General features: G+C 41.2%; 2 protein-coding genes and 1 pseudogene across 6 annotated transcripts in view; 2 read left to right on the top strand and 1 right to left on the bottom strand.

Moving 5' to 3' along the window:
* Positions 1-336: 336 nt before the first annotated feature.
* On the bottom strand, positions 337-16,147 carry LOC133125770 (acyl-CoA-binding domain-containing protein 5A-like). Its single transcript, XM_061237352.1, has 13 exons — positions 16,026-16,147; positions 15,542-15,658; positions 15,175-15,295; positions 13,452-13,524; positions 13,199-13,316; positions 11,553-11,756; positions 10,298-10,504; positions 8,003-8,097; positions 7,223-7,454; positions 6,118-6,317; positions 5,377-5,436; positions 4,883-4,992; positions 337-2,059 (listed from the first exon to the last, which is right to left on the bottom strand). Exons 2-13 carry the CDS (start codon positions 15,618-15,620, stop codon positions 2,047-2,049), a joined length of 1,512 nt encoding a protein of 503 aa, XP_061093336.1. The 5' UTR covers positions 15,621-15,658; positions 16,026-16,147; the 3' UTR covers positions 337-2,046.
* Positions 8,150-9,641, top strand: LOC133125931 (MOB kinase activator 1A-like; annotated as a pseudogene).
* A 385-nt stretch (positions 16,148-16,532) lies between the features above and the next one.
* Positions 16,533-20,563, top strand: part of LOC133127304 (abl interactor 1-like) — a 49,001-nt gene continuing 44,970 nt past the window's right edge. For 2 of the 5 annotated variants that reach the window (XM_061240085.1, XM_061240083.1), the window contains exon 1: positions 16,534-16,798. In XM_061240085.1, the coding sequence (XP_061096069.1) occupies positions 16,682-16,798 (117 nt within the window). In that variant the 5' untranslated portion in view covers positions 16,534-16,681. Of the gene's footprint in view, positions 16,799-20,563 lie in introns of all 5 variants that reach the window. The other 3 variants (XM_061240086.1, XM_061240084.1, XM_061240082.1) reach the window with 2 other exon arrangements.

The raw sequence follows: 20,563 nt of genomic DNA, 5'->3' as shown, positions 1-20,563 counted from the left end.
CTTCTGTGACAATTGAATTCACGCTGCTTTATTTAACTGAAAATATTCTGCACCATAAAACTTTGAGAATTAAAATGGAATTTGCGTTCCCACAAATTAAAAAGCGTGGCTACATGGTTAGCACTGATGAAAATGTAAAAGCATAACATTTAATTCAACAGTGGGAAGAAATGAGTAAAACCAGGCAAGAACAAAGCTCTGAAATGGCCAAGACAAGAAATATATTTGTGCAAAACCAAAGAAAAGGGTTAAAAAAAAAAAAAAAAAAAAAAAAAACTTTATTCATGCTTCAGAGGTTATTGATATTCACACAACTGCCTTTTTGAGGCCAAGAAAAAAGTGAGAAAGCTGAGCTTTATTTAGAAAGATAGTAAATGCATTAAGAAGTCATCTGTAACTGTACAATCAGTTCTATTGCAAAAGCAAACTATATTACAGATTCATTGAAAATACAGTTAATCTTTTTCAGCTCTTTCCATAGTGTAATTAAAATATTGTATTTGATCGTTGTCTCCTCTAGGCAACTATTAACATGATCCCAAACCAGGTGGTACAGTGGGTAGCAAGAAAGTCCTGGGTTTGAATCTCAGCCTGGGCCTTTCTGTGTGAAGTTTGCATGTTCTCTGCTTTTTCCAGAGGAAACCCACCCCTGTTCCACATGGGTTTTCTCTGGGGTGCTCTAGTTTCCTCACACAGTCCAAACACATGCAGGTTAGGTTAACTGGAGGGTCTTAATTGCATGTGAGTGGAAGTGGTATGTGTGTCCTGTGATGGAAACTGGACATCTTTGGTCCACCACAATTCACATTTAAGCAATTAATGAAACATTTTTTTGTTTGATTAATTTCACTTTGAAAACTGTCCCTAGGATGGAAACTTTTTAGATGTACATCTGGCATCTGAGGTTTCGACTGAAATAACTGGAGGAAACCACGTACCGCTGTGTGGGGTGTCCGTGGAGATCATAGTACCTTTACCTTTAAGCGTAAAGTAGTGTGTTTCATTTGAAAGTCACTTCACTTATGCTGCTTGGGTCTTTATCTTTTTTTAATTCGGATTAGTCACCCGTTTATTCTACCCTATTTCCATGAAACTGTTCTGAGGGTTACAGGTGAATCCTGACGTACTGCATCTTTATACTTCAAGGACTCTTAACTACACTGTCTTGTATCATCTTAAACGTCAGTGGTGCAATGTCATGAAATTACATTGAAAATGGTGTATAGGCTGTTTCCATTAAGCTACATAAACTGAGAAAAAATTCAAAGACCAGTCTGGCCACAGCTATTATAAATGCATTAAACGTTGAACATACACATCACATAGAATAAATCCCTTCAGCAGCTACTGGGAATAAAACCCCAAGCCTGTATTACAGTTTCATTCATACACTCTATAAAATACCACTTGCCCCTACATCTGTTATTTGCTAATAAAATACATTCGTAGCAAAACACAACAATTAACTCCGTTCAAATGTCACTTATTGAAAACACAATTACAGCCTGGAATTTAACTTCAGATTTAACATACTTTGGCAGCTATTTCTGCATAATTGATAATCGGTACATAGTGTTCATCGCTACTTGTTACTAAGGGTTGCATTAGCTTTCTGTGAGTATAACCTTAATGCCCTTTGAACCTAATTGTGTAATACATGATACAGGATTAGGGTTTAGGTTTACACATCAAACTAAGAGACAGGAGAACCAAAGCGAAAAATGTACTACCGTCAAACCGTAAACAAAAATATTCATCCATACAGTTGTCTATATTTCATAAGTTAATGCTGCTAGTGCACTGCCACTTCTGACAGATATTATATAAAAATGTTCCATGATTAAAGTTACCATGTCATACATTCACATTTTTTCTTTGATTGAACCCATTTCTAGTATCAGCAGATGGCAGAAAGCACTTTTTGTTCAGTAGTGCTATCAGTGCAAAAGCGAGTTGTACACACAGAAGAATGCAAAAACAAAACTATGGACTGCGAGTGCCCTCTTCGCAGCATTTGGTCTTCATACGCAAGGGACAATCAGGTCATCAGTTTATTTTCCTGGAACGGCAGAAGGACGTGTCATGATAAGGGCTTAGCAAACATTCACTTTTGGTGATGGAAGAAGCTCTCTCGATTCAAGACAATTGAGCTGTTCCAGGCTTTATCAGAAGCAGCTTACTCTGATTAGATACAGCCTGTTGTTGTCTTCTACCGTGTACATACTTGCTTCTCAATTTACTTTCCTCAATTAAACTTTATCATGGTTAAAACAGCAATGCACTTGGAATAGTATTTCCATTACCAAGATTTCACTGGATAATATCTTCCATTCAAAAGTAGATAATGAAGTCACCATAATAGAAAGGACACAAAACACAGGTCAAGTGATACATAAACTCCTAGGTTGTTGGCACTGATGCGAGTCTTTGCCCAAATTCTGGAGATATGCTTTGTCAATAACCCAATGGGCAGCTCATCATCACATGAATGTGTGATGGTGGTGGTCAAATAAACCACACTCAACCACTGAACTATAAAGTGTTGTTGGCTCACATTGTTGGACATTAATCTCACAATCTTTAATAAAGAGTTTAAATGGCGCCAACATTGAGACTGTGGCAATATTAATTTGCAAAGCACGCCAGATGTGGTCACACTACACAGCATTTATGAAGGGTGTCCCCCAATGCCTCCTACTCTCATTGGCTTTGTGACGTTCATCGAATAGTCCTCTCTCACATAAGCGCTACCAAACCAATGTTTTTTGTTGTTTTTTTTGGTTATATGTGACTTAAGTCAATATACACTCACCGAGAACTTTATTAGGAACAGTTCTACTTTATTACACTGACTTAATCCAATTGTGTAGCAGCAATGCTTACGATCATGTAGATATGGGTCATGAGCTTCAGTTAATGTTCAACCATCAAAATGGGGAAAAAATGTGATCCAAGTGACTTTGACATTGGAATGATTGTTGGTGGCAGACAGGGTGGTTTGAGTATCTCAGAAACTGCTGATCTCCTGGGATTTTCACGCACACTAGTCTTCAGAATTTGCAAAGAATGGTGCAAAACCAAAACAAAAAATCCAGTGAGCAGCAGTTCTGCAGACAGAAATGCCATGTTAATGAGAGACGTCAGAGGAGAATGGCCAGACTGGTCAAAGCTGACAGGAAGGTGACAGCAAATAACCACACATTACAACAGTGGTATGCAGAAGAGCATCTCTGAACGCATCATAACTCTAAGTGGATAGACTACAGCAGTAGGAGTCAAAAAAATAAGTCTAATAAATACCTAATAAAGTGCTCGGTGAGTGTATACGTTTCACTTGCACCTCTGCAACAAACGGCACAGGAGCAACTTCCTCATTCTTTGAACATGCATTTGCATAATGTTTGTGAAATAGAGGAATCATTGATATTTTATTGTTCGTAATGATCAGAACTGGCTAGCCAGGTAACAATTTTTACTTATAGTAAACGAGACATTAATAGGTTTATCACTCCTGTGCTTTCAAATATGACCGCTTTATTTCTCCAGTTGAGCATAACTGAACACTGTACACCGTGGAACAAACTCTATTGTTTACGGCCGTCAGAACTTGTGCTGTTACTTGGGCTTTATGATTTGTAGATTTCCTGCTTGACCCCTGGACCAAGAAATGATTACTTACAGTAAAAATGTATATTTTAATCCCATGATTTGGAACACCATTGTAACCATCTGGCCATCCGAGATCACATTCAGTACTAAACATCTCTGAGCTATCACCATTATAAGAATTGAAGTGGCTCCTAAACACCATTAGGGTAATCCCATGTCAACTCACCTGCATCATCAGAGATTTTAATGAGAATTAGCATGCTAATTTGGCTTGAAAGAAACCACTGGAAACTGAAAACGACAGATTATTAATAAACAAAGTTTGCGGTAATTTGCGTGACTGTGATTTTGACTTGTTTTATCTCCATTACTGTAGGTCACAGAAATATTGTTCTTGTATCACTATATAGGCCTATAGCTCTATCTTTTGCACACACACTCACTGAGCACTTTATGACACATTTATTTGACTTATTTTTTAGACTTATTATTTTAGACTGCTGCTATAGCCTATCCACTTAGGTTTAGGTTTGACGCATTGTGTGTTCAGAGATGTTCTTCTGCACACCACTATTGTAATGTGTGGTTATTTGCATTACTGTCACTTTCCCGTCAGCTGTCACCAGTCTGGCCATTCTCCTCTGACCTCTCTCATTAACAAGGCGTTTCTGCCCACAGAACTGCTGCTCACTGGATTTCTTTTGTTTTTTGCACCATTCTCTACAAACTCTAGAGGGTGTGTGTCAAAATCCCAGGATCAGTTTCTGAGATACTCAAACCACCCTGTCTGGCACCAACAATCATCCACAGTCAAAGTCACTTTGATTACATTTTTTCCCCATCCTGATAATTGATTAACTAAATTAATTAACTAAAGCTCCTGACCCGTATCTACTTGATTTTATGCATTGCACTGCTGCCACACGATTGGCTGATTTTATAACCGCATGAGTAAGTAGGTGTACAGGTGTTTATAATAAAGTGCTCAGTGAATGTATATTATATTCACCCCAAAATGAAAGTTAAGAGTTATGAGTGATTTTAATCTAATCTAAGCCAAAAAACTATTTTAAAATCGATTACATTTTCAAAAAAGTTAGGTTAGAATGTTGACACCATCTCCAGAAAATTCAGTCTTGGATATTTGAGTCATTGCCGAGATTATTACTTATCTGAAGCAGCATCACATGGTTTGGGGTCACTAATTCCTGGTTTTCCACCCTCCCTTTATAGCTCCCCTTATAGTCTGTCTTTAGGCCCCCGGTGCAGTTACCTTCTCCTCCTCTGCAGGTAGACACGTATCAGCCACTGCACTACAAAGGGCCAGATCACGGCAAAGGTCACAGTGCCGGGAGAGATGTCAAAAGGCCACCACGATGGCTTCTGGAAGAAGCACACAGTTTAACTCCTGCTGAGACACACCAGTAAATCTAAAGCTAGACACACACTGCTGCTTACAACGCACAATTAATGTGAGCTTTTAACGTTTTTATTTTGCATGTAAATGTTGAATTGATAAATTAGCTTGTGGCAAAACTGGAGAATGCTGGGTGTTGTGTGCCACAGATATTTGCAGTTGTACAGTGTCCTAGATGGAAAATGATCAAACAAAAACAGCTTGTGTACAGTATCTGCATCTGTACTCTGCCTGTGTTGACAGATACAAAGGGTATTTGTTATCAGTCACTGACTGTACAAACCTGAAATGGAAAGCATCTACGAGAGAGGAGGGAAAACTTTCAGAGATTCCATCATGAGTGACCATACCTTTTTTGCCTTACTTGCAGGGAGTGATGGGTAATTTGGTTGTAGAGTTAATGACCTCGCCTGGAAGTGAAGAGAAAACAAACAAAATCAACACATGATCATGCAAGACTTACAGCTATGTTGGTTAACTGGTTAACCCCTTACATCTCACCAGCCTGTGATCCCCGTCCGTGAGCAAAAAATACAGTATAGCTTCAGCTGAGCCTAGAACCGGCTAGTGGTATGGTATTGAAATAATGACTGAGAAGATTTTTAGCTAATGACACCACTTATCCAACGGTGTATAGTTTGTTAGGCTTTCATAAAACAACACAATTTTTGCCTGTGTAACGAAACCATAGCATTTTCAATACGCATGCCAAGTCTGAATATTTGAATATTTCTGAGGAAGAGCAACACCTTTGGCTCCAATATAGAGGGCATTTTCATGACATGCCTCCGTTTATTTTTATTTATGAGTAAATAAAAAAAACCCGAAAAACAAGCCGTTTTAGAGCCAGTGCTGCATTTCTGTCACTTAAAACCCACATCCTGCCCCAACCAGGCTCTGCCCCGCCCAGATCCTTGCCCCATTCAGACTCTGCCCTGCCCACACCCCACCTCATCCAGGTTCTGCCCCACCCACACCCCACCTCATCCAGGCTCTGCCCCGCCCACATCCTGCCCCATCCAGGCTCTGCCCCGCCCACATCCCACCCCATCCAGCCAAATCCCCCCTCATCCAGCCAAATCCCCCCTCACCTGTGAGGCAGTCAGGGCCTCCAGGGTCTGTAACCTCCGCAGCACACTCTGCATGTCTTCCTGTAGCCGCGCCAGCGCTGTGACGATCTGCTCGTTTAGGCTGCAGCTGGCCCTGCCCTCCGACCCCCGGCGCTCCCCATCTCCCGCGCTGCCCAGCAGCATCCCCTGGGCCCTCGATCCCAACGCTGGGTCCCTGGAACCTGGCCAAAGAGGGGTGAGAGGGAGGGAGGGTGGATGGATTTTCTAGACACTTAAAGCATGTTACAGTGATGAGGGGGAAACTAGCCTCAACCACCATCAATGTGTAGCACCCACTTGGGTGATGCACGGCTGCCATTTTGTGCCAGAACGTTCACCACACACTAGCTGAAGTGGAGAGGCAGAGAATTATGTTTTTGCAAATTGAATCTGGGGATAATTCGGCGGCAGGTTGAAAGAGCCAGGTTGGAAATTTAGCCAGGACATCGAGGAACGACCTACTTTACTCTGAGGTAAGATTAACTTGCAAGGCCTCACTTTCCCTCTAGGTAGAAACATTGAGGGAAAACAGTCTTTTACGATTATATGGCTGAACAAGACATAATGAAAATTTTGTCATGGTTGCTAGTACTGTACACTAAAGTTCTATACTCCCTGAAACCTTTGTTTTCTGAAGATTCACCCTTGGACAGAACATGATTCTGTAATGTCCATCGACTGCAGCATTTGACGAAAGTCAATGTAACATTTACCGTGTAGTTTTTTCTTACCCTTCGAGTCATTTAGCACCAACATGTCATGTTAGGGATTTGATATTAAAGCACCCAGAGTAAAGAGCAGGCTGTGGGCAAACTGAAAGCTGGAGGATATTGGCAGCATTCGACTATTACACAGTAACTTTTTTTAAAGTTTTTAATTGTCTGGGGTTTATTAACATTAACATGTATCTTCAGCTGAAATATGGTATTTTACTCACATTCAAGCCCAGCACTGGTGTGTGTTGTGAATTAGCTTAATTAGCCAGTATAAAGTGGTTGAGCAACTGTAGAAACAAATAATGTACAAACCGGGCCACAGGGAACGAGTTGTGCAAGACCATCTGTGCCATATGGTATCAGAGGCGTACCTCGCCCTCTCCTGGCCGAGGAGCCATCGGGCCTGTCCGTGCCCATTCTGTCTCTCCGAGGAACATTCCTGCCGGACTCGCCATCCTCTCCTCCGAGCTGGACTCCCCCCGGACCTCTCTGCGGATCGTCTGTCCCCCCGGGCTCCCTCCTTTGAGCCCGATGCTTGGCGCGGTGGTTAACATGGCACCCCTCGTCCGTCTCCATCGAGTGGTTGCTGAGGCACTCGGAACCCTGGTGAAAAGTACACTGACGTTTAGGCCTGGAAAAAAACCTCTGTGTACTGGCCCATTCCATGCAACTTCCAGGTTTCACCACAGCACCTCTTGGATTTTTCCATTTTTGGTAGGTAATGATGAGATATAAAATTCTTTAGAATTGGCACATTTAGTCCGCCCAGAAACGAATGTCAGAAATTTCACTCGACCCTCTACTTTGGATATGTTGATGGTACCTGCTTAATCAATTTTTCGAGAAAGATTTAGCTTTGGTACGTTTGGTTTATGAAACACTGACCAATTATCCAAACTTCATGCAGGTACATCTTTGTTTGCCTCTACTGGCAAAACAAAATGCATGAATGAAGCATGAAGCTCAGATTTTCACATTGAGTTCTACATCTCATCTAATCCAAGAGGTGCTAATCTAACCTCCAGGCATTGGCATGGAATAACTCTACGGTCTTGTCCTGCTGGCCTGCAGATTCCATAGCACTCTCTCACAGTAGGCACTATGATGTGCTGGACTTCGACGTCCATTTTAAATCTCTGCTGTACTAGTACCTCCTCCGCACCGAACTGGTCCACTGAGTCACAGTACACCTCGCTGTCAGAATCACTGGCCAGATGATGCAGACCGGACACGTCCTCATTGTGGTCTGGGGGGAAATTATACAGTGTGACACTCGTGACACCAATGAGCATACCAATATGCAGGAACCAAGGTATGCAATCATCATTTGACACAAACCAAATACTTCTATTATTAATGTATTGTGTGGAATACTCAATCCAGATATCATTTTAATGGTAAATTATACTGTTAATGGTTTAGATAGCTTAAATTCAGCACAACTTGTATTACACGTGTTTATTTCCCACCCTTTCATTATTACATAGAAAAATATTTTCTATTTGACATATATTCTTTGAATATTATGATTACTACTATATATAGTAGTATTTGGCCATTAAATCTGGGAATGTCATTTCATTGTTTTAGAGATTTTATTACCTTCAAAATTCTAGTTAATTTTTTAAATTAAGGCTTCACTTCAGCAAAGAAAAAAAACCCAGTCATGATTCAATATTTTTCAGTTTGAAAGTATTTTAAGATCACAAGTGATAACTTCTAGTGATGTTTGACGAGAAATTTTCAGAAACCACCGAATTTCATGAATGATGTAACTTCAAGAGGGTTCCAGTAAATATTTAATCTGTAATGACTCATCTCAGTTTAGTACAGTACAGTAAAATAAATACTAAATATTAAATACTGGGGCGGCACGGATGGTGCAGTGGGTAGCACTGCCACCTCACAGCAAGGAGGTCCTGGGTTCGAATCCCCGGGGCCTCTCTGTGCGGAGTTTGCATGTTCTCCCCGTGTCTGCGTGGGTTTCCTCCGGGTACTCCGGTTTCCTCCCACAGTCCAAAGACATGCAGGTTAGGCTGATTGGAGAGTCTAAATTGCCCGTAGGTATGAGTGTGTGAGTGAATGGTGTGTGTGCCCTGTGATGGACTGGCGACCTGTCCAGGGTGTATTCCACCAGTACGACCTGCCACGCCGAGGCCACACTGGGCAGTGGGAATCTGCAGCAGGCTGTGATGTTGCCGGAGGGAGAAGACCTCAACGAGTGGATCGCCGTTAACATGGTGGATTTCTTTAAACAGATCAACATGCTGTACGGCACCATCACAGAGTTCTGCACAGAGATCAGCTGTGCTGTCATGTCTGCGGGGCCCAGGTATGAGTACCACTGGGCCAACGGCACCAACATTAAGAAGCCCATCAAATGCTCAGCTCCCAAATACATTGACTATCTGATGACTGGGTGCAGGACCAGCTGGACGACGAGACTCTCTTCCCCTCCAAGATCGGAGTGCCCTTCCCGAAGAATTTCCTGTCTGTGGCCAAGACCATCCTGAAGAGGCTGTTCCGGGTCTACACTCATATCTACCACCAGCACTTCGACTCCGTCAGGAGGAGGAGGCCCACCTCAACACCTCCTTCAAACACTTCATCTACTTCATACAGGAGTTCAGCCTGATCGATTGGAGGGAGCTGGCCCCACTGCAGGACCTGATCGAGAAGCTGGGATCCAAGGACAGATTGAGTCAAAGTCTGTCTGTGATCCTCTCTGTCAGTCTGTCAATGATTCTCTCTGTGAACATCTGTGATTCTCTCTGTAAAGCCTGTCTGTGATCCTCTCTGCCAGTCTGTCTGTGATTCTCTCTGTGAACATCTGTGATTCTCTCTGTCAGTCAGTCTGTGATCCTCTGTAAACATCTGTGATCCTCTCTGTAAAAGGCTGTGTGATCCTCTCTGTCAGTCTGTGATCCTTTCTGTCAGTCTGTCTGTGATTCTCTTTCTAAACATCTATGATTCACTTTGTAAAGTCTGCCTGTGATTCTCTCTGTAAACATCTGTGATTCTCTGTCAGTCTGTCTGTGATTCTCTCTGTAAAGTCTGCCTGTGATCCTCTCTTGTCAGTCTGTCTATGGAGCGACATGGCTCAGGCAGTAGGAGCAGTCGTCTGGCAGTCGGAGGGTTGCCGGTTCGATCCCCCGCCCAGGCTGTGTCGAAGTGTCCCTGAGCAAGACACCTAACCCCCATTTGCTCCTGACGAGCTGGTCGGCGCCTTGCATGGCAGCCAATAGCCGTCGGTGTGTGAGTGTGTGTATGAATGGGTGAATGAGAAGCATCAATTGTACAGCTGTTTTCCAGTACTTGCAAGGAAGTGCCTCCCAAAACTTCAGATAAGCAAACATCTGACTAAATTGGGTCCTACATAAATGGACCCATTTTAATCTCTGTAGCCCTCCATGCACGTTGAATGGAAAAAAGATAATCATATCTACCGCTGAGATGGCTGTTGAGTTTAGTGGTCTCCAGGGGATGTGTGGTGTCCAGTAGCTCCCCCTGGGGCTCTTCGACATTGAGGGCTGCCTTAGAACTGTGATTGCCATTGGTCAGCGGTGAGTGTTCCATGTTACCATTTGACAATGGGAGCTCAGGCTTTTCTACTAAGCCTTCATTCTTCAAATTCAAGGCTGAAACTTCTTTTTCTTGAAAGTCATTTAGACAAAACAAAAATGGCAAATATTACAACAAAAATACTGCCATTTGGATTTAAAGGAGTAACACGGTGGTTGAATGAGACACTTATCAGTTGTCTTTAAGCCAGAACAAAACAAATGTGCATAATTTTTTATATTATTCAGTCATTTAAATGTATTGTCAAACTTATTTTTCTAAGACTAAATTTCCCACAATAAAAGTTCACCCAAACTGTCATGAGAGTGTAATGAGAACTGTCAATTAGCTATGATTGACAAACTGTGCTTCCACTTTCCACACATTGTTGTTTGTTGCCATAGCTACCTCCATGATATGCGCTCACCTTGGAAGATTTAATTTTCACAAACTAGCTAGCCAAGTTAAGATAAAAGCACAACTATAATGTCCTTATGAAAGCAAACTGGCAGGCTAACGTTATCGATAACGTCACCTTATCACAAACTGGCTAGCTAGCTAACGTTAGTTAGCTAAATGAATACAACCAGAAATAGTGTAATCCTATTCCAACAGTCCTTGAAAGGCACTCTAATTTAAGTTAACCTAATGTTAGTCAAATATTTGCATTGTCTTGCCTGGAGGCCAACAGCACAAACTATAAGCCACAAGTTATAGGAGAGGGATAATGGGAGTGGTTATCCTTGTGTGACACACTGTGAGGAGTACATTTTCAAACGGTTGAAAATAGGATACCTTTAAAAAGCTTACTTCTCCAAAACTAAAGAACGGACACATTTTATACTTTCATTGTGTTTTTTCAATGCCCTCTTGTGCAAATTGCATATTAAAAAAAAAAACCTAGAAACTGTGACCAGCCATCATGTTACTCCTTTCACAAAGGACAATGTGAACTTACTCACAAAATATCTCCTTGCATTCCCAAAACGTTCCCGGTGCCCCAGTTTGTACATTATACTGTTTTTCAACCCCTTTATACGGGCTAATTAACAAGCCAATTCACAGCATGCACCACCAGTGCTGGGCGTGTATGGGAGTAAAACTGGAAAAAGAAAAGCAAGTAATGTTCCATAAGGGTACCTTTCTCTATCTGTTCCTCCTCTTCATCTTCCTCTTCCATATCCTCTTCATCTTCCTCTTCCTCTTCCTCTTCAGTGTTCATGAATGTGTTGTATTCTAGTTCAGCTCTTTTGCAGCTGCTCTCCAAAGTGCCATTCTGAGTCATTGTCCTGATAATGCTTTTAGTCATACTTTTTGAAGAGGCTGTCAGCATACCTCCAAATCCTGAGGACGAATTAAAAAATTTTAATTAAAAGTTTCCTAAAACTCGAACCTGTGCCTATAAATGGATATGGATATACAATATATATACGTACACTCAGTAACCACTTTATTAGGTATTTTAGACTTTATTTTCTTAGACTTATTTGTCTTTTGCTGCTGTACCCCATCCACTTCAAGGTTTGATGTGTTGTGTGTTCAGAGATGATCTTCTGCATACTGTGCCATACTGCATACTGTACTTGTAACACATGGTGATTTCAGTCACCTTCCTGTCAGCTTGAATCAGTTTGGCCAACAAGATATTTTAGCCCACATAACTGGAATGTTTTTTTGTTTTTCACACCACAACTGTAAACCACCCCATCTGGCACCAACAATTCCTCCATGGTCAAAGTTGATTAGATCATAGGTCTTCCCCATTCTGATGTTTGGTCGGAACAACAACTGAACCTCTTATCTTGACCATGTCTGTGAGTTTCTGCCACATGACTGTCTGATTAGATATTTGCATAAATTAGTGCTGCATGCTGGTGTACCTAATAAAGTGGTCAGTGAGTATATACTTAGTATCCACAATGAGATCATCTTAAACTTGGACAGCATCAGTGACATCCATCTATTGTGAGAAGGTATGCCACAATCAAGTGCATTTTTCAATGCTTTCCACCTAGGGTGTTTAAACCAAGACTAGATTGATTTATAGTAAAAGGAGAACAGGCAGGACTACAGTACATCACATTCTCTACTACTGCTAAGGATGCATGTGATGTACTCAGTCATTTTCTCCATTTACTGGAAAGAGTCCAGCAGTTATCCCTCCATGTCAACCTGAACATGCAGATTCTGTGTAGAAGCTTGTGTTGTACCAACTGCTCTTGTTGCTTGAGCCAGCTGGACTACTATCCCACAACTAACCCATTGATCTGTACAGGACCTGGGTGTGTTAATCTACAGTGTTTTTCCTAACCAGCAACATATAACACACAAGCAACAGATAAGGTTAAGGGCATCATTTGACAGGGAGATATACTAGCCACTAACATCACTAGGAGCACTACATAGTGATAGACTTGCCTTCCAGTGACCTAGCAAATTTTTCCAACCGGGCTGAGCATAAAACAAAAGCAAAAACCAGCATGTTAAAGAACTGATATTGTGCCAAAAGGGACACATTTTTTCCTCTGCCGATAACATCTCTGCCCATTCCTTTCTATAACAGAAACGCACACAAACACTGACACATGTGCTCTCTCACACACACTCACACACACAAACACACACACACACACACACACACTCGGTCACGCTCACACAGACGTGCTTACACACAAAAACTGGTTTGACATTATTGTTTCAGAAATGCTGAGATATGCAATGGCTACACGCTGGACACAGTCCCCTCCCCCCAGTGAACCCCGGAGAGGTGACGTGTTGGAGCGTACCTGCGGACAGGTCAGACACTTTGCTGATCTTCTTATTCTCCTCCACCATCTCATAGAAGGGTCCGAGAACATGCAGCAACCTCTCCACCTCATCCGTCACTGGCATGCTCTCCAGAATCTGCACATTTGGAACAACAAGGAGCAAACTTTGGACACACCTCTCTGTGATAAGCACTACTAGATCTTCGTTGCAGTAAAGCAACCAACATTTTTTTTTAAACTTTACAATAATAAAAAATGAAAGATTATTTACCAGCTTCACTTCGTCAACATAGGCGGTCATAGCTTCCTCCTTCGGCATGTCACCTAAAGAGCTCCATGCTTCCCTACACATGAAGCACAACACAGCGATATAAGGCCCGTCATCTCAATCTGAACATTTTTATTCAAAACGTTTTATTCAAAACTCAGACAGGCCTCAGACAGAGGTCGAATCGTGTCAATGCCTCAACTGAAGATAAGAACTCAAAAGAAGGAGGAAGCGTTAGCTACAGTTGTGCTTAACATGTACACGTTTCAAGTCGTCCACTTTATGATTTGATGGAAACTGGTGTGTAGCACTGAGGCCTACATGTCAGGTTTATGAAGACGTCAATGTTGACTTGTGTAACAGTTCACCATGCTAGTAGGAATCAAAGGTGAAAGTTACACACTGCCTGTATCGGATTACTGTCCAAACATTAACAGCACATGGCACTGCTCCGAGGCAAGGATTGTCCTGCAGTTCAAACGTGGATAAAAGGCATCCCATTCCTGTATATGTGTATGTGTGTGTAAACAACTGGGGAGTGGGCAAAAAAAAGTTGCACATAAATTACTACCCTGTGCAGAGAAATGCATTAGAAAATGAACACAATAAAATGAATACAAACTCTATAAATTACTCTAGGGTTTTGGAAAAGAAAAACAAGAAAAAAAAACCCCATATACAATAAATACACATCACAGACCATACAGACCACTGCCTGCATATTTAGAATATGACAAAATTATTATAAGTATTATTATTATTATTATGATTATTATTATTATTATTATTATGATTATTACCATTATTATGAATACCAATATTATTCTGATATGTTCCATTACATGCATGTAAAACATATGCACAGATAAATTACAGATATTGATCTCAATTCACACAGTCAATCCCCAATTATTTAGAAGAAAACATTGTTAAAACAATGTGAAAAAAAAAAAAACTACTATGAGTTTCAAAACCACTTAGGCGATTTCAAGTTTTAAGGTTTTTTTGTAGTTGTACAAATTTCTGTGTAAATGTTAATGTCACCGGTTTATATATCTAGTATGAGCAAGGCAGTCAATTTTCTTGTTAATCAGTCAATCACATACAAGCATGCTCCTTTATCCTGTTGATGTTCTCCAAATTGAATTCAAAGCACTGTTACAAGAATATTTTTCAGCCAGTGTCCCCTCTCTCCCATAGTTAGCCCATCTTGTATAATGATAATATACTGTGTCATGATTTTCAATACGTTTAGGTATCGATATAAACTACTGTTTGCAATGCATAAAGCAGAATGTAGGCTACACATCTCTCCATTACATATCCACTTTCTTTTGCATTACAAAAATTAACTGAGTTCAGAATTTTTGCATCATTGCGTTTTTCATTTCTCATATTGTCAACAGAAAAGGATGGTTGTCAAAGCTTGTGATGCAATTGCTCATGTCTAGCAGTAAGCATTCTGGGGTAAATACGGCTGTTTCGGCAGGAACTTTCAATAGGTGGTTTCAACCAGAGTCCTCAGTTCTTTGAACGACCAGGAAAATTACAGTAATGCAAGTGTATATCCCACTTTTAAGTTATGCTACATAGGTGATGGAAGAAAGAACTTAAAGAAAGAACTTGTCAACTCAATTAGGTGTATTGATCAAGAACCCTCCTTAGTATTCAGCATTAAGACTTAATTGCATAACATTTAGTAAAACCATGTATCCCCATTCCTTACCATTTCACTTTACCGACATTGTCCCAGAATCCAGGCTTTGGGATGTCACAAGGTCCTTGCGTAGCTTGATTATAGTAACTGTCGAATTTGAGCAGCATCTCTTCGGAAGGCTGAACAGAACCTGCAATGGGGGGAAAAGAAGATTTTTTTTATTTCAAAAGTGTTTTTCGCAGAACCACTATATTTAACTGACAAAGACATAACGTAAACGACTCCTACCGCGGTTCTGTTCATACATTAGGCTATAGTCACCTATTTGTATTTGTTGAAAGAAAACTATGTAGCATTTCTGCTACACTAGTTAAACAGGTGTAGTTGTCAGGGGAATTTCACAATCTCTTAAGTGGATGAATCCGAAAGTGCTCACCATTTGGAGGTAAACTCTGAATGACTTTTACTGCAGCATCAAACCTTAGCTCATTGATCGGTTTGTTGTCATCCGCCATCGTGACACGAAACACCCAGGGTGTCAGCAAGTCCAGACCTACAGTATGGATTACAAATAGGCTATGCATAAAACGCTTAAATCGCTAAAGGTAACCTATCTAGTCGTCTTCGACCGGCCTTGGAGCGATGTGAATGTCATGCGTCGTCCATTGCCTGGTTATTAGAAAAGGGAGGTGGTCGTATCAAATGACACCCAGATTTTCCTAAAGCTGTAAATGTTTCACATTTTCAATAACAACAGATAGACTATGTTGTTCACGGTCGTGATCGGAATTCCTAGCAAACAAACATTAGCGAGTTTCACTCAGAGTTCCAGTACAAAATGAATACAGGTTTAGAGAAAAGCGTCTAAGATGTTTTGCAGTTGCCAGTTGCACCTGAGCATTTAATAATCTATATCCTACCTGCTGTTTATTCTGAGCCCACTACGGTTAATCCCAAACAGACGCCATACGGTTATAGCATGCACTGTATGCTTGGGAACTGTGGTTCTTTTTCAAAACCACTAGCGTTTGCTTGGTGTAGATTATAGAACACATGAAAACCTCACTACAACACCCACAATGCAAAGACATTATCAGGTTTTTCTGGGAGCTGTAGTGCTAAATAACCCTGGTTTAATTATGTACTAGGATGACCTCGAATTATAGTTTCCACACCATCGTTCCAAACTGTTGCCTTACGCTGGAAAGCCTTTCTTCTAGGCTAGGTCCATGGCAGTATAAGAGCAGTCGTAAATTATATAAATTTGTTGAGCTACAATGACACTGTTCTTGGCATAACATGGACGAATTAGATTAGATGAACATTAAATTGGCCTACGTGAAAACGAGACGAAGAGGAATGGAAAAACTACGATTCCCAGAATGCACATGTCCACATTGCAATGTTTTTATTCCGTCGTTTCGTTTTTTTTTTTTGTATGTCTGCTGGTGAAAGGTCGCTGTGGTGAAATCGAGGCCAGGAATCCCACAATACTAGGCGAAGGAGCTCCTTTTCGGGGCTGAGCTTGTGGTTTTAATCAAAGGGAAGGCGAAGAAGCGATGCAGAGACATGTAAGATGGCAGAGTTACAAATGTTGTTAGAAGAGGAAATTCCAGCCGGCAAAAGAGCCCTCGTAGAAAGCTACCAGAACCTCACCAGGGTTGCGGACTATTGTGAAAGCAATTATGTCCAGGTAAGATTGAAAAATTAGAGATTTGAATGACAGATTCCCGATTTCGTGGGATTTTTTGCCGAGGTAGTGTGAGGAAACACAGGAAATGTGGAGCGTTGTAGGTCCTGGGAAGCGGAGATCTGGATATTAAAACAATAACGTAAATGTATCGCATTGTTGTTTATAGAACATGGGCAACTGTGTATCAAGCAATCATACATCTAATTTGTAATGGATACATTTGTTCTGATGTAGCCTACCCATTCATTGGAATTATATTTTCGCGACAGGTTTAGTCAGTGTATCTAGAGGGTGTGTCTAAAATCAAATCGTGTCACATTTCGACAAATTTCTGTGTTAAAGACAACAATTCGTCAATCGCTGTACGATAAACAAACCTAGATTGCAAGCCAAAGTTCTGTTTGTATTGGTTGCTTGTTAATAGTTTGAAGTATGTTTGGTGAGCGTTAGCATGACCACAATTCGGAAGCTTTCATTGTGACATCAAATGCTGTGTAGCCTATCTTGCTCGCGATATCTGGTCTAGGACAGCTTTCCTGCTCGAACTATTCGTTAGATTGTTAGTTGAAGTTAATGGTATTGTGACATGGTGAATTTTGAACTGTCTGGTTTCACAGCCCACATTGTCGTTTATTATGCTACTAGCTAAAACAGATTACTTGCAAACGTTGACCACCTGAACGTGAAATGTTCATAGCTGAGCCATAGGCTATGAACTACCGAATGTCTGATAAATTAATGTTTTGTCTAAGAATTAAAGGACTGGGCTAATGGGAACTATAGCATTGAGACAGACGATCATGTTTATTACTTAAGCTGTAGCTAGCCTATTTAGTTTTGTCAGATGCCGATTTTTATTTTTTGATGTTTCAGTCGGCTAGCCTGGGCTATATTCCAGTGATGTGTTGGGCTGCAGTTTGCTATCTTGAGAAGAAATTAGCCTGAACAGGGCATTGCAGAACGGTTCCATTCCTAAATGTTCACACCGTTTTTTAATTCGATAAATCCCCTTGAAATAATGATAATAAATCACGCAAGCTTTCTTTTATATTTTATGTATTTTTATATGCTTTGTCCACTGCTGCCAGATTGGCGTACTTGCTCTTACAGTCATTCTTAGAGTGCTTGTTTTGCTGCGCTTGAGTTAATGACATTGTCAAAAACCTGCTGGTTATGAACATGCTTGAAACCGTTCTAAAAACGCAAATTTTTTTATCTTCAATGGAGCAGATATTATCTCTCTGAGTGGAATCAAGCAGTTTATTGCCGTAAACTGCTTGATGCTCTAAGCCATCCAGATATTTCATACAGTGGAATGCAAGATCATATCTAAAATATATTATGTGCCTTACACATAATAAGTGTATCTGTCAGTTCGATTTATTTTTTATTTTTTATTCCAATTATGTTGTACTATGGGAACAGCTTCCTTCTGTATTCTAGGATATTGAACATGAAAAAGAAATTGAGCAGATTTGTAAGAAAATATTATTTCCAAACTTACTGGTTCATTTAAACTGCCTCTTTCTGTATTGTAGATATTTAAATGGAACTATAAATTGGCGAAATGTTTCTACTGCAACTTGGGTGATAACAAAAGGTGGGAAAACACTTGAACTGTAGGAGAGTTGCCATGCTGTCTGGAATGAATAATGGTTTTCTCCCCAAAAAAGAGGGTACATTTGTACTCTGTTTAGCCAGTGAAAAAAGCATTTTGCGCATAACTAATGTCTTTGGCCGATATCAAGGCAAGCTGCAACAGGGCGGGAGTGTGTCCTTGACCTCAAGCCACAGCTCTGAGGTGTGGCACTGCCTGTTTGCACTTTGCAGTAGTCTCCATCCTGGCTGTTTTTCTGTTTGCCACTGATCATATGAGGATATGTGAATGACCTGTGGAGGGCTGTTTATAGCATTGGCATTAAATGCAAGTAATGCCTGTCCTCACCTGGTGATGTTGCTTAAACCATAGCCTGCAAAATGGGCATGCTAAAAAAAAGGTTCCAAGGAGCAGACGTGCCCCTAAATTGAGCATACTAAACTAAATTGGAGCACACTAACATCTTCCTAATTAATAGAAGAGGTCCAGTTTTTGTTCATGGTAGCATGCATGGAGGGCAGGGAAGCTGAGGCAGATTATCTTTCAAAATATTATACTTTCAGAGAATGCAGATTTTTTTGAGGCTTATTATACAGTATGTATCGTCTTTTGTGCTTGCACTGCAAAGGTAAATATTTAAAATAACTTGATGTGCAATAGTATGCTGTGTTTTGTGACTTCCTGTACAGAATACAGAACATGCAAAAGATGTTCCTGATGTTTGGCATTTTTGTGTTTTCACCACATTGCTGTCAAATGTTGTGCCCCCCCAAGCTAAGGCCCCAGGTATTCATGGAAAGGCAGTCTCTGAACAGCTCAGGGCAGGTCCAGACTTGTGTGCTCCCAGGGGCTGTAGGTCTTTGCCCTCTCATCTCTGGCTGTGGAATCTGCAGCAAATGGCCCCTGCAGCTATGACTGCAGCCAAAGGGAACTGGACTTGTGGCGACATATGGTTCGCAGTGGAACAGAGCCCGCACACTGTAGTCCGTAAGAAGGACAGCAACTGCCCCACTTTAGTGCAGTGGGAGAGTTTCTTGTGTCCTCCCGCGGTGCGTCACTGCTGATAAACCGAAAGATCCATTCATTCATTCATTCATTCATTCATTCATTCATTCCCTTCTGTTGTGGGCTCTTAAAGAACATCCTGTATCTCATTAAAAGTGTAGTTTTGTCAAACTCCCACCTCTGCACCTCAAAACACCCCCCCCCCCACTCATTGGAATGCCACATCTTTTAGGTTTGTGTTTTGTTTGTACCCTCCAACGAAAGTTGACAGTCTGCACTTTGACCATATATTAATTGTTTTGTTTCAAATCCAGTGTGCTGGAATCCAGAGCCAAAACCACAAAAATGATGGCACTGTCCCAATACTAGCATGTAACTGTATACAGTACATTTAACTGTGTATTTGTATTCTAATGGTGAGATAATTGGCAAACAGTTATTGTATGGTTACAAATACTGTACTCACTTGTGAGTGAATTGAACACCTGTACAATGACACTATTTTAATTCTTAAAAATGAGAAGAAAAGACTGCCATGGGCTCCTGTGCTTGATCCTGAGGTTTAGTTTGCGTGGCGGCACCTGCATGCCGCACCACAGAAAATCATGTCCACCCGTAAGGAAATTCACAGAAGCGGCCACACATTTGCATATCACTGTATTACAGTGACAGATTAAGGAAAAAGCCAATTTCCATTTTTGGCAGGGGACTGTAACTTTTAAGGAGCACAGCTGATAGGCTGTTTAACCTGTCAGATGGGGCTGTATCCTCCCCACAGAGGCAGCAGTAAGGAGAGGAGCTCCTGGCCAAGGCGACAGCCTGTATGGCCACACAGAGTAAAGGGTGGGGCCGGGTGGAGGAGTGGACGGCAAAGTGATTGGATGGCAAGGATTTGCTGTTCTGCCGTATTTATGAACCGGCTGCCATTATCAATAGGTTCAATGCTCTGAATCTCAATTAGTTTAGACTTTTTGGGAGGAATGGTTGGGGATTGAAGAAGGAAAAGAAGATATACTTTATTCATTTGTCCTCTGCATTTGAGGACATCCCATCCAAGTTACTTGGGAGCTGTGGGCAGCCACCGTGCATTGCCCAGGGAGCTACACCACGTTTGAACCACCAACCTTTTGGGTTCAAGTCTTGTACCTTAGCCAATACATGAC

The sequence above is a fragment of the Conger conger genome, chromosome 4 (genome assembly GCF_963514075.1).
Source record: "Conger conger chromosome 4, fConCon1.1, whole genome shotgun sequence".
NCBI classification, from domain to species: domain Eukaryota; kingdom Metazoa; phylum Chordata; class Actinopteri; order Anguilliformes; family Congridae; genus Conger; species Conger conger.
Note: the sequence above shows the minus strand (reverse complement) of the source record. Positions and strands in the feature narration are given on the sequence as shown.

Excerpts from the sequence above, each read along its gene's own strand:
- LOC133125770 (XM_061237352.1), bottom strand. The coding sequence starts at position 15,620 with ATGGCGGATGACAACAAACCGATCAATGAGCTAAGGTTTGATGCTGCA. Across the intron at positions 10,505-11,552 it reads GGAGGAACAGATAGAGAAAG|AAAAAGAAGTTTCAGCCTTG; the intron begins GTACCCTTATGG and ends ATGACTTTCAAG. Across the intron at positions 8,098-10,297 it reads ACTCAACAGCCATCTCAGCG|ACCACAATGAGGACGTGTCC; the intron begins GTAGATATGATT and ends ATTTCCCCCCAG.